The sequence below is a fragment of the Xenopus laevis genome, chromosome 7L (assembly GCF_017654675.1).
Source record: "Xenopus laevis strain J_2021 chromosome 7L, Xenopus_laevis_v10.1, whole genome shotgun sequence".
Classification (NCBI taxonomy): domain Eukaryota; kingdom Metazoa; phylum Chordata; class Amphibia; order Anura; family Pipidae; genus Xenopus; species Xenopus laevis.
In genome coordinates this window covers 29,982,731-30,008,005 of record NC_054383.1, presented here as the reverse complement: position 1 = coordinate 30,008,005, position 25,275 = coordinate 29,982,731, and the positions used below count along the sequence as shown (strand labels likewise).

Below are 25,275 nucleotides of genomic sequence, written 5' to 3'. Positions count from 1 at the left end.
CAGGAAAAAGATACAAAGTTTCTAAAACTTAATTGGCTTTTGGCAGAGAGCTCAGAATATGTGGCAGCTACACTTAGATATATTTGTAACAATTTAAGATAAGCAGGTCTCTTGGGAGAAATGAGACAGCTTAAAGGGCAATTCACCTACATGAGCAAAACTGTAATAACACATAAAACCTGACCCAAAAATGTGTTCAAACTTTCAAAAGCCTGCCATATTTTGTAAAATGGATGTGGTATTTAGGGGGAGAGGTCATAAAAAATATATATATATATATATATATATATATATATATATATATATATACAGATGCAGATCCAAATGAGGGCCGAAACGGATGCACGAGTATGAATAAAATCAAAATATTTTCACGGAAACTGGAGTGCGGGTCCTTTGGAACTTTATATAATTATATATATATATATATATATATATATATATATATATATATATATATATATATATATAATTAATATCCGTGAATAGGCAGTGACTAGCGCTAGAAGACGTATAAAGGAGTCAAAAAATGCATTTTTCCCAAGTGATAAGATATATTTTTCTCTATAGATCCCTTTACATATTACACCATGCGGAATGGCATTACTGTACCTTGGAGCTTTCTGCATAAAAGGGTTTCTGGATAGTGGATCTATCATAAAACGTTATACCGTACAATATACAATATTTTGTCTCCGATAAATAGACCACAAAGAAAGTCAACAGATTTCCAGTGTTGAGGAAATCGGATATGTGGATATTTCTAAAGATACAGTACTGTGACATTTGTGTTCTTGAACGTGAGATCTGGAAGAGTGTGGAACTGCACCTCGTTATAGACGAATAACGTTCCTTTTGGTTAATCTTATAGACACAAATGAAATAGGATATCATCACAGAAGTCATATCATTCGGTAGAGTTCCTTTATGTGTTCCCATTGCTTAATAATTCTGAACACTGATTTCTGGGTCCATTTTCTTTCAGGCTTAATGTTCTCAGAAAATAAATATTTATGTCCATTTCAGTAAAAAAAAAAAAAAAAAAAGAAGTAATTTAGCCTTGCGTTAAAACCTAGTACTCTGATATCTGAGTCTTCGTATTTCCGAAAGGCCGTCATCTCGGCAGTACAGGTCCCCACAGGGACTCTCTGCCAGTCATCGGGCACGACTGGCCGCCCCTCCACCGCCACCACTGCTTGTGCTGCTGGAACTGCCACTGCTGCTACTACCACTGCTGCACCGGTCCTCATACACTGAGATCTCAATCTGTAGGAACATGGTCAGGGATAAACAAGCAAGAGAATGAGCTACTGCCAAGTCTTTATTGGCTGACACTCCTGGAAACCTATGTAGTCACTCATACTGGTGCATCATAAATATATTAACACTGCTACTCTAGATCTGGGACAGTAAAAAGAGTTCATATTCCTGATAGGCTCATTGTGGCTTAAGTAAAAAAGTATATTGGGGGGGGTCATGGGTGCACCCAGGTCCGGGAGTTCCTAGTCACATTATTGTGTATTGGCCTCAAGAATAGACTTGATCAATGTGAGCACAAGGACTAAGCTAGTGCAGCGAGTTGGATGGGCCAAGCCATATCTATATCTTTGTATTGAGGATAGGGAGTCAACACAACTCTAATTTACTCTCAACAAAAGATGTGATAAGAAAACAGTGACATGTTCATTCACTATAAATCCACGATTTTTTTTCTCAATCTCACCCAGATCTTCTGAATTTAAAGTGAGCATTTTTGAAAATGTAACATTTTTTTCTCAATTTCATTATAGGACCAGACATTCCAGTCATTAATGAACTAACACAAAATAGAAAATTACCGAAGATGCTCCTCTGAAAACTTTTGCTCCCACCCCTTTTGTGACATCACTGCAGGGCGGGTCTATAAATAGAGGGGTGTGGATTGGGATGGGGTTGGTTAGGGTTGGATGCGGGTCGAGAATTTTGTGACCCGCACACCACTAGTATGCAGGAAGGACCGAGCGGTTCCTCGCACAATCATACAGAAGTACAAAGTTCGCTCTCTGACCTTAAATGAATGTGGTTTTAAATGCAAGTGACTGTGGGTAAATGTGTGTGAATGCAACTTCCATGTCATACATGAATGAGCCCTTCTATGTACAGTAATTGTAAAGATAGACAGAAACAAAGATAGAGTAGAGACAGACAGATAGATTTATGTATGACAGGAAGCTAGATGATCAGTAGGTATATGATAGATCATAGATAGACAGACAGACAGGAAGATAGAATGACAGAAAGACGGAGTCCCACACCCAGAACTAATTCCAACCTCCTGGTTGCGGCTCGCTCCTCCACCAATATCAACAACCTTTCGCTTTGGGAGGAGCCCTCTGCTACTTGGTTGTCACCAGGTCTTTAAAGGGCATGTAAAGTCTAAAATAGAATTAGGCTAGAAATGCTGTATTTTGTATACTAAATATAAACATGAACTTACTGCACCACAAGCCTAATCAAATAAATTATTTATGCTTTCAAAGTTGGCTATAGGGGGTCACCATCTTGTAACTTTGTTAAACATCTTTGCAAGACTAAGACTGTGCACATGCTCAGTGTGGTCTGGGCTGCTTAGGGATCATCATAAACAAAGCTGCTTGAGTTCTGCATGGCTGGGAAGTAAGGCGGGGGCTCCCCCTGCTGTTCATAAGTATGATTGTTTCCCTGCTAAGCAGTTAGGGACCATCTGACAATTCCTATCCACAGCAGTAAATGAAGGGAGAATTTCACTGCATATAGTCAGGTTTCTTGTAAAAACGGTACACATTTTTTAATTAAAGTATATTGGAGATAGGTTGCTTTTTTAAAGAAAGTAAAAATGGGATTTTATTGTTTTGCCTTTAGATGCCCTTTAAGTGAGAGGACCAAGGGGGAGAGTTCTGGGATGGTGAGGGAACCGAATGTAGTAACCGAACAAAGAACCAGAAGCGTGGTCAGGAACAGGCCGGGTCAAAATCAAACAGGAGAGGCAGTGCAGATTCAGTAAGCGAGAGAATAGTTGGGGTCACAGGCTGGGTCAAAACACACCAATATCGCAGTACCAAGCAGGAATCCAAGAGAGTAGACAATAACAAGCAATGGTCAGGACAGGCAACAGACTAGATGAAAACAGGCAGGCTCAGCACAAATAGCGCCGGCACCCTTAAATATTTGAATTTTGCACCAGCGCAATGCAGTTAGGCACGAAGGCGCATAATAAAGCTGAGGAACGCTGTGTGAACCCGGAAGTAGTGGTGCAAATCACGAAGGGGCAGAAGCAAGTGGCGGGCGTTCCCACAATCAAGGTGGCAGGCGTCCCCACCGCTTAGGTAACATCCTCACAGACAAGAAGATAAATAGATAGATAGATAGATAGATAGATAGATAGATAGATAGACAGACAGACAGACAGATAGATAGACAGGAAGTTAGATATATAGATGATAGATAGAAAGACAGGGAGATAGTTAGACAGACAGGAACATAGAAAGACAGGAAGATAGATAGATAATCAGACAGACAGAAGGATAGATGGATAACAGAATCCCAGCTCATTTAGAACATGTACCTTTTTTCAGAGTAGAACACTAAACAGCAGAACTAGAGAATTAAAGTGACACAGTGAATAAAAATGAGGCTGAAAAGGATACAACTCGCATCCCCCGCTCCACAGGATCTGTAATTAGAAGTCCCCTGGGGGCATAAATCTTCTCATTCTGTTCTTGGATGTATTTAGAGATCTTCTTTAGCACCTTCAACATTAAAGTACATATTTACACTTCCCAAAACATTTTCCGTTTGCATAATTTAATGTAGAAGTGTCTGAACAACATACAATAATCACAAGTACACAGCATTTCTGCACCAGCAACATTCCACCATAGTCCCTTAATTTAAATGGCATTTTTTTTATAATCTGAAGCATTCAATATAATAGAAATAGGGAAGCTCAGAAAAGAAATAGTGCTGCTGTTGCACCCGGGCCCCTTTAAGACTCACTTCTTTTGTCTTCTGGATCTGGGAAGGCATCCAAATATATATCTTACCAATGAGACTCAGTGCTGAGCCATTACATTAATGGGGCTCATAGCAGCCTACACTAAGATTTACACACTACAACAGGATGCCAGTTAGACACACACACTGTGCCAATTAAAAGTAAAACACACATACACTCTATATATATAGAGTTTATACCTAAATGTTACCTATGTATGACTCAATATATGTTCTTTATGTAGCATACAGAATAATGCTTTTGTTGTTGTTTAGAATAGGAAATGGTGGAATTCTGTGGTGTGTTCATTATATTGGACATTGTTGTATTATAGTGTGATGCTCACTTACCTATAAACAGACCCTACATTTCCAGTATTATCAGTACTGTTAATCCATTACAATGGGCACTTGCTTTTGAGCCTTACACACCGAGTAGGTTTTGCAGATACAGGTATTGGATCCATTATCCGGAAAGCTCCAAATTATGGGAAGGTCATCTCCCATAGACTCCATTTTAATCATATAATTAAAAAATTTAAAAAATTATTTATTTTTTCTCTGTAATTGATACAATTTTACTTTGTACTTTATCCCAACTAAGATATATTGGATGTTGATGTTTGTTAATGTTTCAATTAATTTTTAGTACACTTAGGGGCATATTTATCAAGGGTTGAATTTCGAATTGAAAAAACGTCAAAATTCAAAAAGAGCAACCGAAATTAAATTGATTTTTTTTTTGGTTGATTAGGGCTGTTTTTCGGCCAAATTCGAATCAAAGTAAAAGCGCATTTGATCAAAAAAGTTTTTCCCAAAAAAACCTTAGATTTTGACTCCAAATGGGTTCTAGGACATCCCCCATATGCTAAAACAGCAATTTGGCAGGTTTTAGATGGCAATGGTCAACGTAGAATTTTTAAAGAGACAGTACATGATAAATTTTGAAATTCGAATTTCTGCATTTTTTTCAAATTCCAATCGAATTTGGACTATTCCCTAGTCAAAGTACACAAAAAATAGCTCGAAATTCAAATTTTTTTCATTTGAAAATTTACCTCGACCTTTGATAAATCTGCCCCTTAAGGTATGGAGATCCAAATTATGGAAATATCCCATATCTGCAAAATCCTAGGTCCCGAGCATTCTGGATAACAGGCCCATACCTGTACTATCAGTATGTTTACCATGGCCCAGCACACAAGAAGTTTACAATGCACACTTAGGCGCCTATTTATTAAACTTCAAATTTTTCTGGTCCAGTTTTTAAAAGGGGAAAACTCACATTTTTAGAGGGAAAAAAAAGAATTTTTAGAGATTTATTATACCCCAAAGTTGCTAAAAATCTGAATCCGAAAATACTCCGGCTAAAACCTGTTGATGTCATGCAGAAGTCAATGGCAGAGATCCCTGAAGATGTTTCTTGACATCGTGATCTGCGCTTTTCGTCTGATAATCCAATAAATTCCAGTTTTCAGATCATCAATTTGAAAATTGATGCACAAATTTGAACCGCACTGAAGGATTATTGATAAATGAGTTAAATTTGTGGATGGGCATTCGCTTGACTTCGTTTTCATTAAAAAATTAGATTAATTTGAGTTATAGTAAATACCCCACTTAGTATCAGTATGGGCATGTAGGTGGCATTGGAGCTTCCAGTGCTGACACTAGGGGGCAAATTTACTTATGGTCGAATATCGAGGGTTAATTAACCCTCGATATTCGACTGCTGAATTGAAATCCTTCGACTTCGAATATCGAAGTCGAAGGATTTAGCTCAAATAGTTAGATCGAATGAAAAATCGTTTGATCGAACGATTAAATCCTTCGAATCCTTCGATGGATTTTAATCCATCGATCGAACGATTTTTCTTTGACCAAAAAATACTTAGAAAGCTTATGGGGAATAGTCGAACGATTTTTAGTTAGATTCAAAGTCGTAGTCGAAGTAGCCAATTCAATGGTTGAAGAAGCCAAAAAAAATCATTCGAAATTCGAAGTTTTTTTTATTCTATTCCTTCACTCGAGCTAAGTAAATGGGCCCCTAGGGTCCCAATAAGACTGCTACATCTGCAATGGTTAAAGATCTCCCTCTGCTGTTTTTAGAGTTGGAAACACAATAGAATCAAGGGGAACAAACCAATAGGAATAAGATAGGTAGCTCATCAGTCGCATGGGCCAGTTTGGGCTGTGCTCACCCGAACTTTTACATTTTGTCCTTGATTCCCAGTTTTTTATCTTATACTCCATTGTTATTAACAGAGCCGAGGTGTGAACAAAACCTGCTGGGAAATTAATGTTCCTACTTACAAAGGTTCTGTTTGTTTTGGACAAATGCCCAGATGGACGGTCGTTAGATAAAGAGATTGGGCAATTATCCCTCCAAAGCTCAGCCTGCTGAGTGGCTTCATGTTGAAACAACCTTTCCCAAGTGTTTAAAGGAAGGATTAAATCTGCTCACAGAGAAATAGACAGATAATAATGGGAAATTCCAGACCTGACGTGCGACTATGCCCTGCTCTCAAAAGTTTCCTTGTGTCGATGTTGGAAAGAGTTCAAAGCTTAAATATTGCACCAAGAGGTGGTGACTCTTTGCAAATCCAAATCCTATTTCATACAGGCCACCTGTCCTTTAATAAAGGGTCAAAATATGACAGATTTCCCACCAATAACTTCCTCTTGAGCAATTCAGTGAAGCTTAGGGCAGGAATCTAAACGTCATGGAAAAGTATTGGTTCAGTGAGCTGACATTCTCTTTATCTATCTCTTTATCTGCAAAAAAGTATTTGCATCCTGTAATACGTTACATTTAGGGGCAAATTTACCTAGGGTCGAATATCGAGGGTTAATTAACCCTCGATATTCGACTGCCGAATTGAAATCCTTCGGGGGTCAAAGTTTTTTTTAAAGAGACAGTACTTCGACTATCGAATGGTCGAATAGTCGAACGATTTTTAGTTCGAATTGTTTGATTCGAAGGTCGAAGTAGCCCATTCGATGGTCGAAGTAGCCAAAAAAAAACATTCGAAATTCAAAGTTTTTTTCCTCTATTTTCCTCTATTCCTTCACTCGAGCTAAGTGAATGGGCCCCTTAGTGATGGGCGAATAAATTTGCCTGGCGCGAATTCACAGCGAATTTCCACGTCCATAAATTCCCTCCGGCGTCAAAAAATTTTGGATGCGCGTCCGAAAAGTCGGTCGTGCCAAACGCCCAATGTCGACGTCAAAATTGACGCAATCGTCTTTTCGGTGCGTCCAAAATTGACGTGGGCATCAGTTTTAGATTTTCACAAATTTTTCGGAAAGTTTTTCGCGAATTTCCTGCGACTCAAAACTGAAGAAATTCCCCCATCACTAGTTATATTATTTGTACCTGACTGCTTTCGTGCAAGATTTATTAAAGAGTAAAAACCCTTTATTAAACATTCCTATTATGCAAAACTCTCATGGTAACTGTCTTGTTCAAACCTCCATTTCAGATTGTAAAAAACAGATACATTTCGGTCCACTTAGAGATCATTGTCAGGATGATTTATCACAATATTGTATACTACTTTGGATTTACACTGCACACAGGTATGGGACTTGTTATACAGAATGCTCGGGACCTGGGGTTTTACGGATAAGGGATCTTTCTGTAATGTGGATCTTCATACCTTAAGTCTACTAAAAAAATCATGTAAACATAAAATAAACCCAATAGACTGGTTTTGCTTCAAATGAAGTTTAAGGCTAGGGCCACACGGCGCGATTTTGCCGCGATTCTGCGCTGGGCGAGTTGCGAGTCGCTGCGGTTTTTAAGCCGAAATAGCTTTGTTAACTTTGGCGCTGGCGTCAATGCAAATCGCGGCGAAATCGCTGCGCTAATTCACACGCGGCGATTCGTTTTCTATTGTCGCCCGAAGTTGCCTCGCTGGGCGTTTCCGGGCGACAGTAGAAAAGAATCGCCGCGTGTGAATTAGCGCAGCGATTTCGCCGCGATTTGCATTGACGCCAGCGCCAAAGTTAACAAAGCTATTTCGGCTTAAAAACCGCAGCGACTCGTAACTCGCAACTCGCCCAGCGCAGAATCGCGGCAAAATCGCGCCGTGTGGCCCTAGCCTAATTATATCTTAGTTGGGATCAAGTACTGTTTTATTATTACAGAGAAAAAGGAAATAATTTTTAAACATTTGGATTATTTGATTATAAATTAGGGATTAGTGATGGGCGAATTCATGGAGCGTGCGAATTTTGACGCCAGCAACAATTCCGGTGACATTTGACGAGCATTAAAATCAATGGGAGTCCATTTAATTCTCGCCGGCATCTAAATTGTTGACGGCGCTGGAATTTTCTCAGCAATTCCGGAAATGTATTGGCAAAACACGGAAACTCCGCCATGAATTTTCGCCTGACGAATAAATTCACCCATAACTATTAGGGATGCACCGAATCCAAGATTTGGTTTGGGATTCGGCCAGTATTCGCCTTTTTCAGCAGGATTCGGATTCGTTCGAATCCTTCTTCCCGGCTGAACCGAATCTGAATCCTAATTTGCATATGCAAATTAGTGGCAGGGAGGGAAATTGCGCGGCTTTTTGTCACAAAACAAGGGAGTAAAAAAATGTTTCCCCTTCCCACCCCTAATTTGCATATGCAAAATAGGATTAGGGTTCGGTATTCAGCCGAATCTTTCGCACAGGATTCGGGGGTTCGGCCAAATCCAAAATAGTGGATTCAGTGCATCCCTAATTATAATGGAGTCTATGGGAGACTGCCTTTACATTTGGAGCTTTTTGGATAACAGATCCTAGACCTGTACTGCTTTGGATCTAAACTGCTAAACTGCACAAACATAGGACGCACTGCTGTATTACTGAGCTTGTCATGAAATTCATCAGCTGATAATATAATAATGAAATTTAATTACTACCAAGAATTAAAGGAGACATAAAAGATATTTATATTTGTACACCTGCATGGGGTAGAAGATCTCTCCTTACCTTTTCATAGTGTGTTTCCATGCAGAAGAATATAAAGTAGGCCGTGACACATGCCAAACAGCCCTCCAGGTATGAGCTGCCCCCAATCTTCTCTGCTTCTATGTAATACATATTCAGAGTTTTCACTGTGTCTTCAAACAGCTGCTTTTCAATCTGAGCAGGAAACAATAAGGAATGCAAAGGCAGGTAAATATCATGTATGTGCTTTGCGTTTAGGCCATTACATGTGCCTCCTTGGTGATCCAGTGCCTCTCCTCTTATATTTTTTGCTCCATGCCCTTCTTCAATACACATGGCTAGAACTTGCTGGCATTCAGAAATGGCACTTTATGTAGGTTCTTCTGACTTGCACCTTAAATAAAATGCCTTTCTTAGTCCCCAGCAAATTCCCACACCAGAAAAGATGCACCAGGAATAACAGAATGAATATTCAATAAATTAAATTGTGAATAATTGCAGTAGTGACGGGCGAATGAATTCGCCAGGCAAGAATTTGCAGCGAATTTCGCTGGCAGCAAATAAATTCATGAAACTGCGAATATTTGCCTGGCGTAAATAAAATCTGGACGCGTATCGGAATAGTCACTCGCGTCAAAAATGTGGTGTGTTAACATTATTTGGGCACCCATTGGCTTTAACGCAGCATCAAAATTGCCGCGAATTGACACAGGCGTCAAAATTTACTTCGGCATCAAAATTCAAGTTTTGTTCGACGTTTCGCAAATTTTTCGGGAAATTTGTGAATTTTTCAGCGAAGTGCAACGGGGCAAAATCTGATCGTCAGACATAAGTGTATGTTTTACACATGTCAGTGTTTAAAGGAGTGGTTCGCCTAACTTTTAGTATGTTACAGAATAGCTACAGTAATTCTAAGAAACTTTTCAATTGGCCTTCATGTTTTCTATATTTATATATGTTTGCCTTCTTCTTCTGATTCTTTCCAGCTTTTAAATGGTTAGTCACTGACCCCATTGAAAAAACAAATAGTCTATACGGCTACAAGTTTATTGTTATTGCTACTTTTTATTATTCATCCTTCTATTCATGGCCTCTCCTTTTCATATTCAAGTCTCTTATTCAAATCAATTCCTGGTTGCTAGGAACATTTGGATGCTAGCAAACAGATTGCTGAGACTACAAAGCTGCTGAATAAAAAGCAAAATATCTCAAAAACCACAAATGAAAAATGAATTCCAGTTGAAAATTGTCTCCGAATATCACTCCTACATCATACAGGTATAGGACCTTTTATCCAGAATGCTCAGGACCTGTTTTTTTTGTAAAAAACATAGATATATTTCAGTCCTCTCAGAGATCATTGTCAGGATAATTTATCACAATATTGTATACTACTTTGGATCTACACTACACACAGGTATAGGACCTGTTATCCAGAATGCTCAGGACCTGGGGTTTTCAAGATAACGGATCTTTCTGTAACTTGGATCTTTATACCTTATGTCTACTAGAAATTCATGTAAACATTAAATAAACCCAATAGGCTGGTTTTGCTTCCAATAAGTATTAATTATATCTTAGTTGGGATCAAGTACAAGCTACTGTTTTATTATTACAGAGAAAAAGGAAATCATTTTTTATAAAAGAAAAATGATTACTTGGATAAAATGTAGTCTATGGGAGATGGCCTTTCCATTATTTAGAGCTTTCTGGATAATGGATTTCCAGATAATGGATACCATACCTGTATGAAAATTTAACTCAAAGGTGAACAACCCCTTTAATTCACACAACATGTTTCTAAACTCTTTTACAAGTGGAACATATTGTCCATTCCAAAAGCCTTTTAAACATATTACCACTCCCCCCAAAATGCTGTGATTGGTTGTGGCCACTGCTAGACGGGTTTTTTTGTAGCCTGGACTGAAAGGTTTGCAGGATCGACCTGTGTCTGACCATTATTCCACTACTTAATTTATTTTGCATTGATGGGGCTTCATTGGAGAGAATTTAGCAGTGGATAAGATGTAAGAATTAGCATATTACAGTCATGAATCCTGTGATCTGGTGCAATACTCACCTCTAGTGATGGGCCAATTTGTCCCGTTTTGATTCGCCACAAAATTCACATATTTTTGACGCCGGCGAATTCACAAAGCTATTCGTCGGTGGCGAAACTCAGAAATTTGCCGCAAATTAGCGACTGGCAAATAAATTCGCCCATCACTACTCACCTCAAGCCCAGACCAGTTTTCTTGCACTTTGCAACTTGTTTACAACTGAGGGGCAGATTTATCAAAGGTCGAATTTCGAAGTAGAAAAAACTTTGAAATTCGACCATCGAATAGAATCCTCTGACATTCGGAGGATTTTATACACCTTACCACCGTAGTACGATTGTATTTCGAATCGAACGATTTTATCATACAATTGTACGATTTTTCCAAAAAATCCTTTGACTTTAAAAAAAAACTTAGCAAAACATACAGGAGGTCCCCCATAGGCTAAACAGCAATTCGGCAGGTTTAAGTTGGCGAAGTATTGAAGTCAAAGTTTTTTTTAAAGAGACAGTACTTCGATTATCGAATGGTCGAATAGTCAAACGATTTTTACTTCGAATTTAAGTCGAAGTAAATTCGAAGTTGTAGTATCCTATTCGATGGTTGAAGTATCCAAAAAATTACTTTGAATTTCGAATTTTTTTACTTCGAAAATTCCCTTGAATTCACTTCGACCTATGATAAATCTGCCCAAGTGCGTTGTCTTACATACTCTATATCCCTCCTCTCTTTTGCATCCCTGCCTTAAACTGATCCATTCCTTCTTACATTCTCGTTATTTAATTACCCAGTCCCACCTTTACACCCCCCCACTTTCCCCTTTCTGTTCTCATTTCCCTCGTGTTATTGCTCCGTGTCTTCCGTCTTCTTTCATTCAGTTTTCCATTATCACATTTGTAAGCAATTCTACACATACACAGATGGATAAATAAGAAATTGGCAGGTTTCCCATTTGTTATCCTATTCTAGGGAACTTGTTTCTCATTCACAGCAAAGAACTTATTTTCTGTCGTAATTATTGGATACATTTAACTAAAATGATCACAAATTTATTGCATTAAGTATCAAAAGCGCAACAATCACAGACCATTTATCATTCAATATGTGCCTTTAATAATGTCATAATATGTATATTGTAATACATGTCAATCTCTTGGTTAAGAACAGCATTATTAGATCCATTATTGCTCTGTATAATTGAAGCATAGAGGGTCATTTGCACAGCAGTGCAAAAAAAAAAAAAAAAGCAGGACTAGGCCATTTTTTTTTGCAATTTGTATGCTGCTTTCTGCTCTTCCCCTTGAACAGAGTGCTTCCTGCATTAGGAGGAAGAGGTTTCCCCTCTCTTGCCCCAACCCCATCCTCTAACTTGTTCGCCATTCAGATGTACAAGTTAGGGAGTATCAGGATACAAAGGCCATAATGGTGCTAGTCTGCTTCCGAATGCAGCATTTTCCGCGCCGCAAGTGCTTGTTGAGTGATACTACGGGACATTCTAGTCTACTGGATGGCAGTGCCCAGCAGCAGCTCTGCCCAATTCCTTCACCCCAAAGTGTACATCATGCAGAGAGAAAAGATTTGGATACATATTTTCATTGCTGCATGATAAACAATAGTGATGGGCGAATTTGATGCCGGTGTCAATTCGCGTCGAGTCAAAATTGATGCCAGAGACAATTCTGACTCCGGTGACAATTTGACGCACATTAAAGTCAGTGGGCTTGCGTTTAATGGTTGCTGGCGTCAGAATTGTCACCGGCGTCAAAAAACTTTTTCGCTCCAAATTTACGAATTTATTCATCAGATAATTTACCCTGGTGTTTCGATGAAATAAGACGAGCACCCCCACTTTCTGTAAAGCCTGTGTCATACGGCGGCACTATATCAAGAACAATTAATGATTCATTCACTTTCATAAAGCATTGGCGATTATCATTTAGTTTCATCATTTTTTTTTATTATAAATACAACCTTTTAGAGTATAAACCGATTTAAATGAATTTACATTTTTAATATTTCAATATGTACAGTCTCAGTCTGGCAACGGAATGCCATTAATTTAGTGTAATAATCTTTTTTTTAATTTTGCTCCTGCTGGTACATTTCACAGTTCCATTTTTATTCCTAAAAATAATTAGAATATTTCTGTTTTCCCATACAAAGTGTTCTCCTCTGAAGTGTCAGGTGCCCACTGTATGTCTACAGTCATTCTGCTAATTAGGATAAAAAACTACAGAACTACATCTCCCTTTCTCTCACTGCCTGCTGCCCCCATGGCAATTCCTCCATTCTGAAGAAATTCCCCATAGAATCTTTTGCTCTGTTGATTAATGAGTTTTCTCCAAGCTGCTGCAGGACCCGAGATATTTTGTAGTGCAAACACAAGGAAATATCTCCTTCAAGCAGGCTTAAAATAGAATGTGTAAATGACTGCAGAAAGGGTTGATATATTTGCAATGATGTACTGAAACTGCTGCAAGCTCTCAACTCCATAGCCAAGTTATTCCACAACTGTTTTGTTTTTATTATAAGATCTGTTAATGTCTTCTCCTCAACTAATAAAAAAGATTTTTTTGCACACAGATACAAGTAGCACAAAAATTTGCAGCTTCGGTTGTTGTTGATGATTCATTTTAATTCTGTTGCAACTGCATTAGGTGCAGCTCTCGCTCATGGCTGCAATTACACTGGAAATATGGGAAAATACTGCACTGTGGGTAAAAAGACATTGGGGCAGATTTACTAAAGGGCGAAGTGACTAACGCTAGCGAAAATTCGCCAGCATGACGTCATTTCGTTACTTCGGCGATTTACTAACGGGCACTGGTGTAAATTCGCTAGCGAAGTCGACCTACTCTGGCGCTACTTCGTACCCTTACGCCAGGTGTAGTTGCGCTATGGCGAAGGGACCATGTAATTATGCTAATTCACGAACTTGCGCATTTACTGAACGTTACCTCTTGCACCAGACTTGCCTTCACCACCTCAGACCAGGCGAAGTGCAATAGAGTAGATAGGGATTAGGGATGTCGCGGACTGTTTGCCCGCGAACTAATTCGCGCGAACATCGGCCGTTCGCGTCCGCCGAATGTTCGCGAACGTCGCGCGACGTTCGCCAATTTGGGTTCGCCTTAGCTGGCGCTTATTTTTGCCCTCTCACCCCAGACCAGCAGATACATGGCAGCCAATCAGGAAGCTCTCCCTCCTGGACCACCCCCACACCCCCTGGACCACTCCCCTTCCATATATAAACTGAAGCCCTGCAGCGTTTTTTCATTCTGCCTGTGTGTGCTTGGAAGAGCTAGTGTAGGGAGAGAGCTGTTTAGTGATTTGAGGGACAGTTGATAGTAACTTTGCTGGCTAGTAATCTACTTGATACTGCTCTGTATTGTAGGGACAGAACTCTGCAGGGATTTGAGGGACAGTGAGTTTAGGTTAGTTAGCTTTGCTGACTAGTAATCTACCTTCTACTGCAGTGCTCTGTATGTAGCTGCTGTGGGCACTGCTTCTGATCTCATCTGCTGACTGCTGTAATAACCCAATAGTCCTTGTAAGGACTGCTTTTATTTTCTTTTTTGTTTTTTTACTTTGCTACTATAAGAGCCCAGTGCTATTAGTCTAGCTGTGTTGGGGAGTGGGACTGGTGTGCTGCTCCTCCTAGTAGTTCACCACTACCAGCACCAACCAGAGTCAAAATTGTTACAAAGTATCTTATTTGCACCTGTTAGCTGTTCTGAGCTCTCTGCCAAAAGCTAATTAAGTTAGAAACTGTTTTTTTTCTGGCTGTTCAGTGCAGAGAAAAGAGGGACTGGTGTGCTGCTCCTCCTAGTAGTTCACCACCACCAGCACCAACCAGAGTCAAAATTGTTACAAAGTATCTTATTTGCACCTGTTAGCTGTTCTGAGCTCTCTGCCAAAAGCCAATTAAGTTAGAAACTGTTTTTTTTCTGGCTGTTCAGTGCAGAGAAAAGAGGGACTTTCCAGTACAAAAGAGGGACAGGGGTTGAGTGGTCAAAAGAGGGACAGTTGGGAGGTATGCAAGTGCCACCTAGCTGTGTGAGCTTTTTCACATTCTGTCTAAATAACAATAATAATTCCGTGTCCGTAAACATCACCTGAGTGATGTTTTTACAGCAGCAATAATATATTCCGTATCCACTACTGTATACGTTGCCCTTGCAGGCATTGTTTGCCCAGTCTTTAACCAAGTGCCACCTAGCTGTGTGAGCTTTTTCACATTCCGTGTCCAGAAACATCACCTGAGTGACGTAGTGTGATTTCTGCCCTTTACAGCACAAAACGCAGCGCTGTGTCAACAATGTATTTTTCAGATACATTTTTGCCCTTGATCCCCCTCTGGCATGCCACTGTCCAGGTCTTTGCACCCTTTAAACAACTTTAAAATCATTTTTCTGGCCAGAAATGTCTTTTCTAGCTTTTAAAATTCGCCTTCCCATTGAAGTCTATGGGGTTCGCGACGTTCGCGAACCGTTCGCATTTTTGGACGCAAGTTCGCGAATATGTTCGCGAACATTTTTTCCGCCGTTCGCTACATCCCTAATAGGGATTGCTTCAAAAAAAGTTTAAAAAAGTCCCAAAAAACGCTGGCGCTTTTCCTTTTTTAAGGGTGATAGGCTGAAAAAGATCGTAAATTTTTTTGATGGTACCCTCCTTCCCCCCTACATTTCCTAACATATGGCACCTAAATTATACAGTGGACACATGTATAGGACAAAATAACAACTCTATTTTATTTTATGAAGCTTTCCCAGGCTTGTGTAGTGTAATGTATTTGCTGCTACATATACGTCCATTCAACTTTAACTTGGCGCCGTATGCAAATTAGGCATCGCTAGCGTAACTTTGCTTTGCTTAACGAATTAAAGATAGCACAAATTCGATACCGTTCGCCCCCCTGAGCGATTTTAGTGAATTAGCGGCGCCCTGGCGAAGTGCGGAGAAGGCATCGTTAGCGCATTTCACTGCTTAGTGGATTTGCCCCAGGGTGACTTGCATCTGAAATAGCACTTTGCACATGGCCTTTGGGCTCCTAAATGCAGCGGCTCAGCCCCCTGCCCTCTCCACACTTTCAAATTTTAGCATCGGAGCAGGTCAAGAGGGGGGCACATCCCTACTGCATTGAGCGCTACTGCGGTTCTCACCTTGTCTCATGTCAGGAGCTTCCCTGCCTAAATGAGTTCTCTTCTGTTTGCTTTTAGTCATATCTAGTTCAAGTGGAAATTCTGCTTTTCGCCATAAGTAATTTTTCACAACAACATTGTGCTGCATACATTTTCATGGCAAGAAAATACATTGTACAAAACAAACGGATGCAGAAAAATGCCCATTGACATCAATGCATTTTGGATTTTAAAAAATGCCCAATGACTTCCGTGTATTTTGCACAAAAAAGCTCATTAGCTTCAATGTGTTTTATGAATTTGTCACTGTTTCGCAAATGTTTCCATGAATTTTTCAGCTAAAAGGGACAGATTCGCTCATCACTAGTCATATTCTTTGTTTTATGGGTTGTCGGAGGAGCAGTGCTATTGTCACAGCCATATCTTGCATCTCACATGTTTGTATTCAGGCACCACATGAGTGATCGATTCATTGAACCAGTGTTGTACTTACTTAGCCCAAACTACATCTCTAGAAATTCCATCCTGAGAGTCAGGCAAACATGAGTTACCTCAACACAGAGCCAATATTTCAAGGGCATTATCCCTATGGATCTGTCGAATGTAAATATTAGGAGCTAAAATATATTTATGTTCCATTTGCTTTATTCCCCTACCATGTGGAAAAATACAATTATCTTTCATTTATATTGCACCCATATGTATCGCTTGTCATTCATACAACTCCGGTGGAGCTTATAATCCGAGGTCCATTCCATGGACATAGACACACGTTAGATTCATTTCATGGGGATCCAATTAACCTGTCTAAATGTTTTTTTAAATGTGAGAGGAAACTTGGCGAAGATGCTAACAATAGTGATGGGTGAATTTCTCCTGTTTTGCTGAAAAATTCTCAAATTACCAGCGAAATGCGTAGTTTCGCGAATGCGCACTGGTGCATAGTTTCGCGCATAAGCCGGCGCCGTGGCCGGACAGGTTGCCTAGGGTGCCTGGCCGGGTTGCCTGCGACAATTTAAAACACATTAAAGTCAATGGGTGCCTTTAATTGTCCACGATTCACACTGGTCCTCTTTTCCCCACCCCTCCTTTAGCTTAAGCCCGGTGCTGGTTAGAGAGGTCGGCGCCTCTCCTACTAGAAGATCCGTGAAAGATACCAGACACGATGGCAAGTGTAGCGGGGGTGACCCCTGCATGTTTATTACATCAGATGTAACGTTTCGGGGGCGTGCCCCTTCGTCAGACATGTCTGACGAAGGGGCACACCCCCGAAACGTTACATCTGATGTAATAAACGTGCAGGGGTCACCCCTGCTACACTTGCCTTTAATTGTCGCCAGAGGCGGAATTGTTGCCAGCGTTGGAATCGTTGTGACTTTTCACTGCAATTTTGCAAATTTATTTGCTGGCAGCGAAACGAGGAAATTGCCCACAAATTGGTGCCTGGCAGATAAATTGGTTGAACCTAAGGCCCCACAGCTGCTACCCTTGAGCTTCTCCTGTATTATAGTTTTACTTCAAGCAACCATTTTCTCACTAGTAGGCTGGCCATAGGTTCCTTATCTAATGTTTAAAAATCCATTTCAAAATCCCTAACGGTCTAGAAAAAGAAAGGACACCACCTTAGCCTTTTTCATAATTAATAATGATACTGTAAAACTATGCCAACACTATCTTGTATAAAGTTAAAAAATAATGATGTGGAAGCCCTGAAAAAGTATGATTTTTAACTCACAGACCAAAACAATTTATGGTAGGAAATATAGGCAAACATATTTATGAGATAAAATATTGAGTCCAGCTAGCTTGACCACTTGAAGCACAGGACTTCCATGGCTTCCAAACTGCAACAGGGTAACGCCTTCATAGGTTAGCCTTAGGTTTAATACCTTTTGTATGGAGGTACACCCAAATAGATGGTGTGCAGGTATGGAAACTTTAGGGAAGCAGCTAAGACAGAGTACCCAGCACAAATGTATCAGTGTAGAACTATTCAATAATTTGCTAACCCTAAGCATCGCATATGTACAGCTATGTTTATCAGTTAGGCCAAAATCAGTTGACTGACAGGTGTCAGATTCAAACTATAGGATATTGCATTTACAACTGGACATTAACTGTGATCAAAATATTTAAAGTATAATAATAAACAGAGATGAATACCCGGCTCTCAAGTTCTGCTGGGAACTTGGTCTGGAACTGACACATGGTCCCATCACTGTAATCCCGTTGGATAAAGACTTTTGTGGCCAGAGAGGCACTCCTCCTCATCTCTTGCAGGTTGTGCATCTGGAAGAGATAAAGGCATAAACAAAAGACAATATTTCAGGATTTCTAACAAGACGTTACAGCAGTTGATGTTCAATAAATGGACCTTTTAAAGCAGTCTTATTATAAAAGAAGATGCAAGAACAATAGGTGGAGGCTGAATAGCTCAGCAGGTTTCACAAAAGAACATCCCCAACCCGGGAACACTGTAATTAAGCGTTGTGTTCAACAAACAGGAGCCCTCGCTGTCAAAAATCTATTGAAGTATGGTAAACATATCCTTTACATAATAATGTTAAAAATGACCAATTAAAATTGCATCCCGTTGGTTAGTGGGCGCCTGCTGGTTGGGTAGAATGAAGCGACTCTGTGGGGCTTTTGAAAGAAATCATTGCTTGACCCAAAATCTGAGCCTGGGAATATTTTGCGCCACAGTGATGAATAACTTTATGGCTCCAAACCTCCCACTTCCTCTGGCTGCTATTTATCTTACAAGGGAACCAGCTGGAGTCAACTGTATTCAGAATAGGGGCATCTCGATGGATTTCTAGAGAGGGCAGGAAAGCATTGCACACAATGGGAATGTCATTGCTATTGCTTAAGCTGTTCCAAACAAAGGACTCTGTTAGAAAAATACTACAGCTCCCAGCATCCCCCCAAGTATGTTGTGTACTGGAAGCAGTAGTTTTGCAATAAATCATCAGCAGTAGTAGGTTTGCATACCATACTTTGAATTTGTTTTAACCCAAAGTAGTAACCTACTCTTACAGTATCAGAACTCTGCTCCCATTAGTCTCAAGCTGACTACTATGCTACTGTAAAATTACACCATATGCCATGGCTGTCCCCTAGGGTGAAAATTTAACATGCTCAAGGAAAGCAGTCCCCCCTTGTCCACCCCAATGGTGGGCCGATCCCCACTGCAGAGTAGTACTATGCACTCATTCCAGCTAACAGAAGTAGAGAGCATTTTGCTACTATCTAGCTGTATATTATTACATATTTGTTGGCAGATAACGTATGCCTGGAACAGGGGTTCAGAGACAGTTGTCACCGTCTGTTGATGGCTACTGAAAGGCTCCCATTTGGAACAGCGTATCTTCTTACACTTCGTAATTTTCCTATTCCGAATGTTTTTGCCAAGATTATTCCGACAGAACTGCTAATTAGTAACTTGTGTTGAGCATCAGTATCACGGCCAGTGCCAAATCTGGCAAAATGAGCACATGCAAAAACTGGAGCGATTCCGGGAGTACTAGTCATTATAAAGGAAACAAAGCTATGATGCTATTTGTAGGGTACAATGCACGTCCTCTTGTAACATACAGAATATAAATGTGAATTTAGGCACTCTTAGAACTGGATCAGTTGGCCTGGCAATTTATTTTCACGCTATGTGAAAGCCAAATATGCATAATAAAAGCCAAACATTGTTTGCCCTGTATTTCAGTATATGTACCAGTGAATTCCTTTGATGCAGTCATAGACCTGCAATCTGGTTACATATATAGAACAATGTCCACATTAAGACATATGAGTGTGACCGTCATATTAGAGGGTTTGAAATATTTCAGTCTGCCCTTCACCTTAATCCACTTCTTCCCAACCCAGCCCATAGTTATTTCTTACCTTACCAAAAACACCCAACCCAGCTTTTTTTTTGCACGGTGTTGGGGGGATCGGCACCCTCCACAGCAATTCAGAACAGAGTAAACACTGGCTCTCACGTCATGCTTGACAAAGGGGTACAACCCCGAAACTTTGCACTTTATCTAAATAAATATGCATGGATACACCCCTGCTTGAACCTGCCATGAGTGCCAGTGTTTACTCTGTTCTGGGATCAGCCATAAACAGTATTACTTCACCAAAGGCAAGAGTTCTTGCTTTAAGTTTGAACCTCCACCCACCTGAACCTTCTCCTGGGGCTCATCTTCTTGGCCAAAACCACTCACCTGCAGGTTTGGGATCAACTCTCCCATCAATACTCCATATATATCTTCATCTAAGGGGATTTTTTTAAGTGCACATCAAACTTAATTTTCTTATTACTTGAGAAATATTATTACAGCAATTAAAGATGGAAGAGCTTATCCCTTATGTCCCCTTTACCGGAAAGACATAGCTTGTTATAGAAAAGAAGAGCACAGAACTAGAGCTCTCATTTAATAATACATGATTAGTAATTTTTAAAAAAAATAAAGCACAAATTAAAATTGCTCTTTCTATGGCTGCTAAGGCATGGATATCCCAGGCTAGCACTGGGGACTCGAGTCAGGAAGGCACATGGAGTTATTAAAGTCAAAGACAGATTGCCAGACAGGAAGGATAAGGTAATGTGTCTCAATGCTCAACATAAATTATACATATCTGCTAACAGAGACTAATCTCTTAGCTGAATGTATTACAGGATTAAGCAGATTTAAGAACAGATGCCAAGCAGTAGTAGTAGCAGCAATAAGGTTAAAGTACATGGCTATTTTTCTGCTGAGTTTCCAGGGAGGAAATGCTTGATTTCTATGCTTTTCTGGACATGTGGCCAGAAGCTGAAGAGAGAAGAAGACTGAGAAGTGGGAGGCGCTATAGTCTTACAAAAGATGAGGTGCCATTTGTTGCCAAACCCTGTTCTACAATTTGAGGGGTACACGGGTGGTATATAGAAGCCAAAGGCACATGCCTACCCATTGGCGGATGGTGATTTTTTTTGTTTGGGTAGGATAAAAAATGGTATCTAGCTGCAATGCAACACACTAGACTTACCAACAATGTTTTTTTTTGTCACATACATGTTGAGAACTCTGTAGTTATAATGCAAAAATGTTGTTTGTAGCAGTGCAGGTTAACAGAAAGAAACATTTTTTTAAAAAATGATGTTGGTGTTTTAAAGTTGGGTTTTTTTTCAACTCTATTCAGTCCTATAGCAGCTAATGTTAGATGGATTCCATATCATATCTTACACTCAACTCCGAATATATAATCTTTTTAGTTTCAACACTTCTGTTTTTGCTTCTATTAGATGCCAGCATGCCCAGTCCTTGTCAGCATTAGCCCCCAGCAATAACCTCTCCAGCGAGGCAGTTCTCCTTACACTCCAGCAGAATTATATCTCTTGCACACCAACCCCAAATTATCATTCCCTAGTAATATTAACCCATACGGCCACAAAGGATCTTGAACCCAGACTTTTTTATACTTTAGCAACTTGTTTATAAGCTCAGTATTTAGCACTTTTATAGAAATCCAAGCTTGCTTACACTCATGTAAAACCTTCCTAAAATTCTTATAGCTCCCATATACCATAAAAATCCTATCTGTAGTATAGTAGCTAAGTAAATAAATGAATATCTGTGTGTTTATTATGTTATTTTACACACCTTCTCCGTGGGTTTCCCAGTTCAGTGATTTCTCTGTGCAGCTCCCCCCCAAGCCTTCATTAAAATCTGCCTATGTTCCTACCTTGTACATCATTCAGGACGTAGAAGGCAGAAGCTCCAGAAGAAGCTAGGCCCAAGGGAGCCCTATTTAAAATAGCAAATGCTACAGTGTATAACCCTAAGGGGGGCAATTTTACCACCATTATTGCTCTAGCACTTGTGCCTGTAGCAGTGGAAAATGAGCACTTTCTTTTAGAAGCCTTTTTCTTTTAAAAGATCCGAAGTGCATACCTTGATGCCTCTCTTTCTTAGAATAGAGTACTCTTAGTTTCCCATTAGTATAAACGATGGCTTCCAACTCTAAGCTGTTACATTCCATCAACAACCTGCTTAGAAAGCAGTATTTGAATAATATAAAGAAATATTAAACCCATCAATTATATAGACTTTAAAGAAAAGTAAAAAAAAAAGCCATATCCTTAGTACTACCACGCAGTATGAATCACACGATAAGAACAAGGGTGTCTTCCATTGAGAGGGAACAATTGTGAGACACATTCAGCACACATCCTCCCACTCACATCCCCGAAATAGATCTACTCTCATTGTGAGGAAAGGCACCATGCTCTCACTTTCACCCACATTCCTCTATTTGCTGACATACTTCTATGCATATTCAAATACATCACTCTTATCAAACTTGACTCTCCTGGATCAGACAAAAAAAAGCCTTGCTTTGTCATTCACTCCACTTCTAAGTACCTTCTGCTTCTTCTTTCGCATTTCAACATCTGTAATTTTTTCTATTCAGATCCTCATTGTCCTACGTCTTAGGAACAGGCAGTTATTGCAGTTAGTTACATGCTGATTTGGATACTGAGCAAGATTAAAGACACCCCCACAAAAATGCTATGGACTTGAGGGCTCAATCCCTATGAAAGGAGAAGCAAACCCAAAAGTTAAAACAACCCTATCCCCCTACCCTACATAGACCCCCTCCCTCCTCCCCTAGTCTAAGTGTTACCTCGGGCAAATGCCTTTACTTACCCCTCCGTGCAGATTCTATCCAGTGGAGTTCATGGGCGCCATCTTCTTCTCTTCGGTAATCTTGAGAATGAGACCAGCAGAGTGGTGTTTGTGCAGTTGGAGCAATTTTCTCATGAAAATTACTGAAAATTGTCTCATTCTGAAGATTATCGAAGTGGCTGAAGATGGCGCCCGTAAACTCACATGCCGGAATCTGCACCGAGGGGTAAGTAAAAAGTTAGGGCCATTTGCCCCGGGGTGACACTTAGGCTGGGGGGGGGAGGGAGGTGGGTCTATGTAGGGTTTTTTAACTTTTGGGTTTGCTTTTCCTTTAACCTGAAGTGCAAGAATGCTAAGGGGAACTAAGACTTGCACCAGCTGATTTACCCAAGCTCAGTCTTTAAAACTGTAATGAGCCCCCAAAAAGGAGACAAAAGGGTTCTCTAGTGGGGATCTCACCTCCCCATACTGTGCTTTAAAAATCCATTGAGTAAGCTTCAGCTAATAGATGATTCCATGAAAAGTGAATGGTTTAAAGCAAAACCTCATTTCTTTCCCAAGATTCCTACAGTCTTAAATCTTAACAGTGAACATCAAACCCAACGCAGAAGTGAGTTTTGATTCAGGACCTACAGTAGCTACCCCACCTCTCATATGTCATTTAGGAAGAAATAATTCCTTTATTACTGTCACCACCAATATAAACACCCAAAAAAGGGTGAATTCATTCTGAAACAGGGTAAAGTTGCTCAAACAGTTCTCACGTTTTTGTTGCCCTTTGTTCAATAAAAATTTAAAAATAGTCTTGTAAATGTATTTAAGACTATGGCTGCCCCACAAAGCTTACACTATAATAAAAGCCATAGGCTTCCCCTTCAAGGTGCAGTCATTAAATGTACCTCTTGGTGCCCCTTTACCAGTGTTTTGATGGAGTGGGTGTGACCAGTAATAAAAATTATACAATAATAAATATAGCAAAGCATTCTTCTTCTTTTCTTTGGCAAAGAGATGTCTGAGATACTGCACAAACCTGTATTACAGGAAACATTCTATGTGTTTGTTTTATATTTTGTTGGATGAGTTTGCTGCTATGGGATTCTCCAATGCAATGTTTTTTTTTTTACTGTACTCAAACCTACAGATGTTTACACCTTTAACAAAGCCCCATACTAATTATTAACCGAGAATAGTAATTGGAAAATAAATGCTTTATATATTAAACATGAATGATGAATGCATAGGGGGTGACCTTTCCAACATAAACCCAATTACTGTCACTAAAATATGATGTTTTTCAACACATTATAAAATATATTGACTTTTCTACTGTTTTACGGCCTGGAGCTGTACCAGGGAGAACTTCACTAAGCATAAGCCGCTATGTTAAAGTAAAATATAATATCATAAATAGTATTATTTCTACTTTCCCCAATCTTCTTCCCATATTCAGGCATGCATATCTGTACTGTTCTGCTTCATGTACTTACAGGGTAATGTTCTGATACCCTCAGAGTGACTTTTAGTATTTATCAGCCTGGGAAGCTGTTGGCATTATCTTATATATGTGTGTGTGTCTGTACAAGGAATGTATATAAAACTTTTATAAGAAAGTTGATCTGAGTTGGAAATAATGCTTTATGGGAATGGGATGTGTATGAAAGCATATAGATGCCCTAGAGACTACATGAAAGAGAAATGCCTAAGGCAGGAGGCTAAATGGAGAGGTGCTCAGTAATTTATGTGATAATTCCAGTTCCCAGCATCCCCTGACAGCCTTGTAGTTGTAAGGATATAAGATGGCCTATTACAGTGAGTTGTTTGCCACATCAGGACTCTTTGGGACATACCTCGGTTGCCATGTTTTCTGCAGGACTTACACAGAAGGGAGCAGCTCGGTCAAACACAAGGCTTGCTAAGAAGCAGACACCCTCCTCTTCCTCCTCCTCCCGTCTCAGAATGGATTGTGATACTTTGTATGCAGCTTATTTCCTCTCTCCCCTCCGATACTTTCTATGGGAAAGCACTTATTGCTCGGCTATTGTCTGCCTTTGGTCGCTCAGTCGCAGCTGCCGACAACTCTAATTTGCTTTGTCTCAGTCCTGGCAAATCCCACACCTAGTCCCGCGGTGCTGGATCCGGAGTCAAATCTGAAATCACACGAAACAGACCGAGCGGCAGTGATTGGGAAATGTCGGGAAGCGATGCCGCTCTCCGCGGTGCTGAAATCCCCCTTGTGACTGTTGCGCTGACCGTGGTGCTGAATGGCAAATGCTCCGCCGCTGACAGTCAGGAACATCCGCACTGACTGCCACTCGCCTCACAATAACCGGGGGGAGGAGCCTCGGCTTCTTCTGAGAACTGATTCAAACCCCTCGCTCGCACACTGTCAGCCCCACAGACGCTCAAACGCTCGGAACTCCAACACAAGACGTCACTGCGCTGCTATTAA

General features: G+C 40.1%; 1 protein-coding gene across 1 annotated transcript; it reads right to left on the bottom strand.

Moving 5' to 3' along the window:
* Positions 1 to 251: 251 nt before the first annotated feature.
* golga7b.L (golgin A7 family member B L homeolog) lies at positions 252 to 25,275 on the bottom strand. Its single transcript, XM_018225272.2, has 5 exons — positions 24,674 to 25,275; positions 18,322 to 18,447; positions 9,000 to 9,152; positions 3,666 to 3,767; positions 252 to 1,266 (listed from the first exon to the last, which is right to left on the bottom strand). Exons 1-5 carry the CDS (start codon positions 24,683 to 24,685, stop codon positions 1,156 to 1,158), a joined length of 504 nt encoding a protein of 167 aa, XP_018080761.1. The 5' UTR covers positions 24,686 to 25,275; the 3' UTR covers positions 252 to 1,155.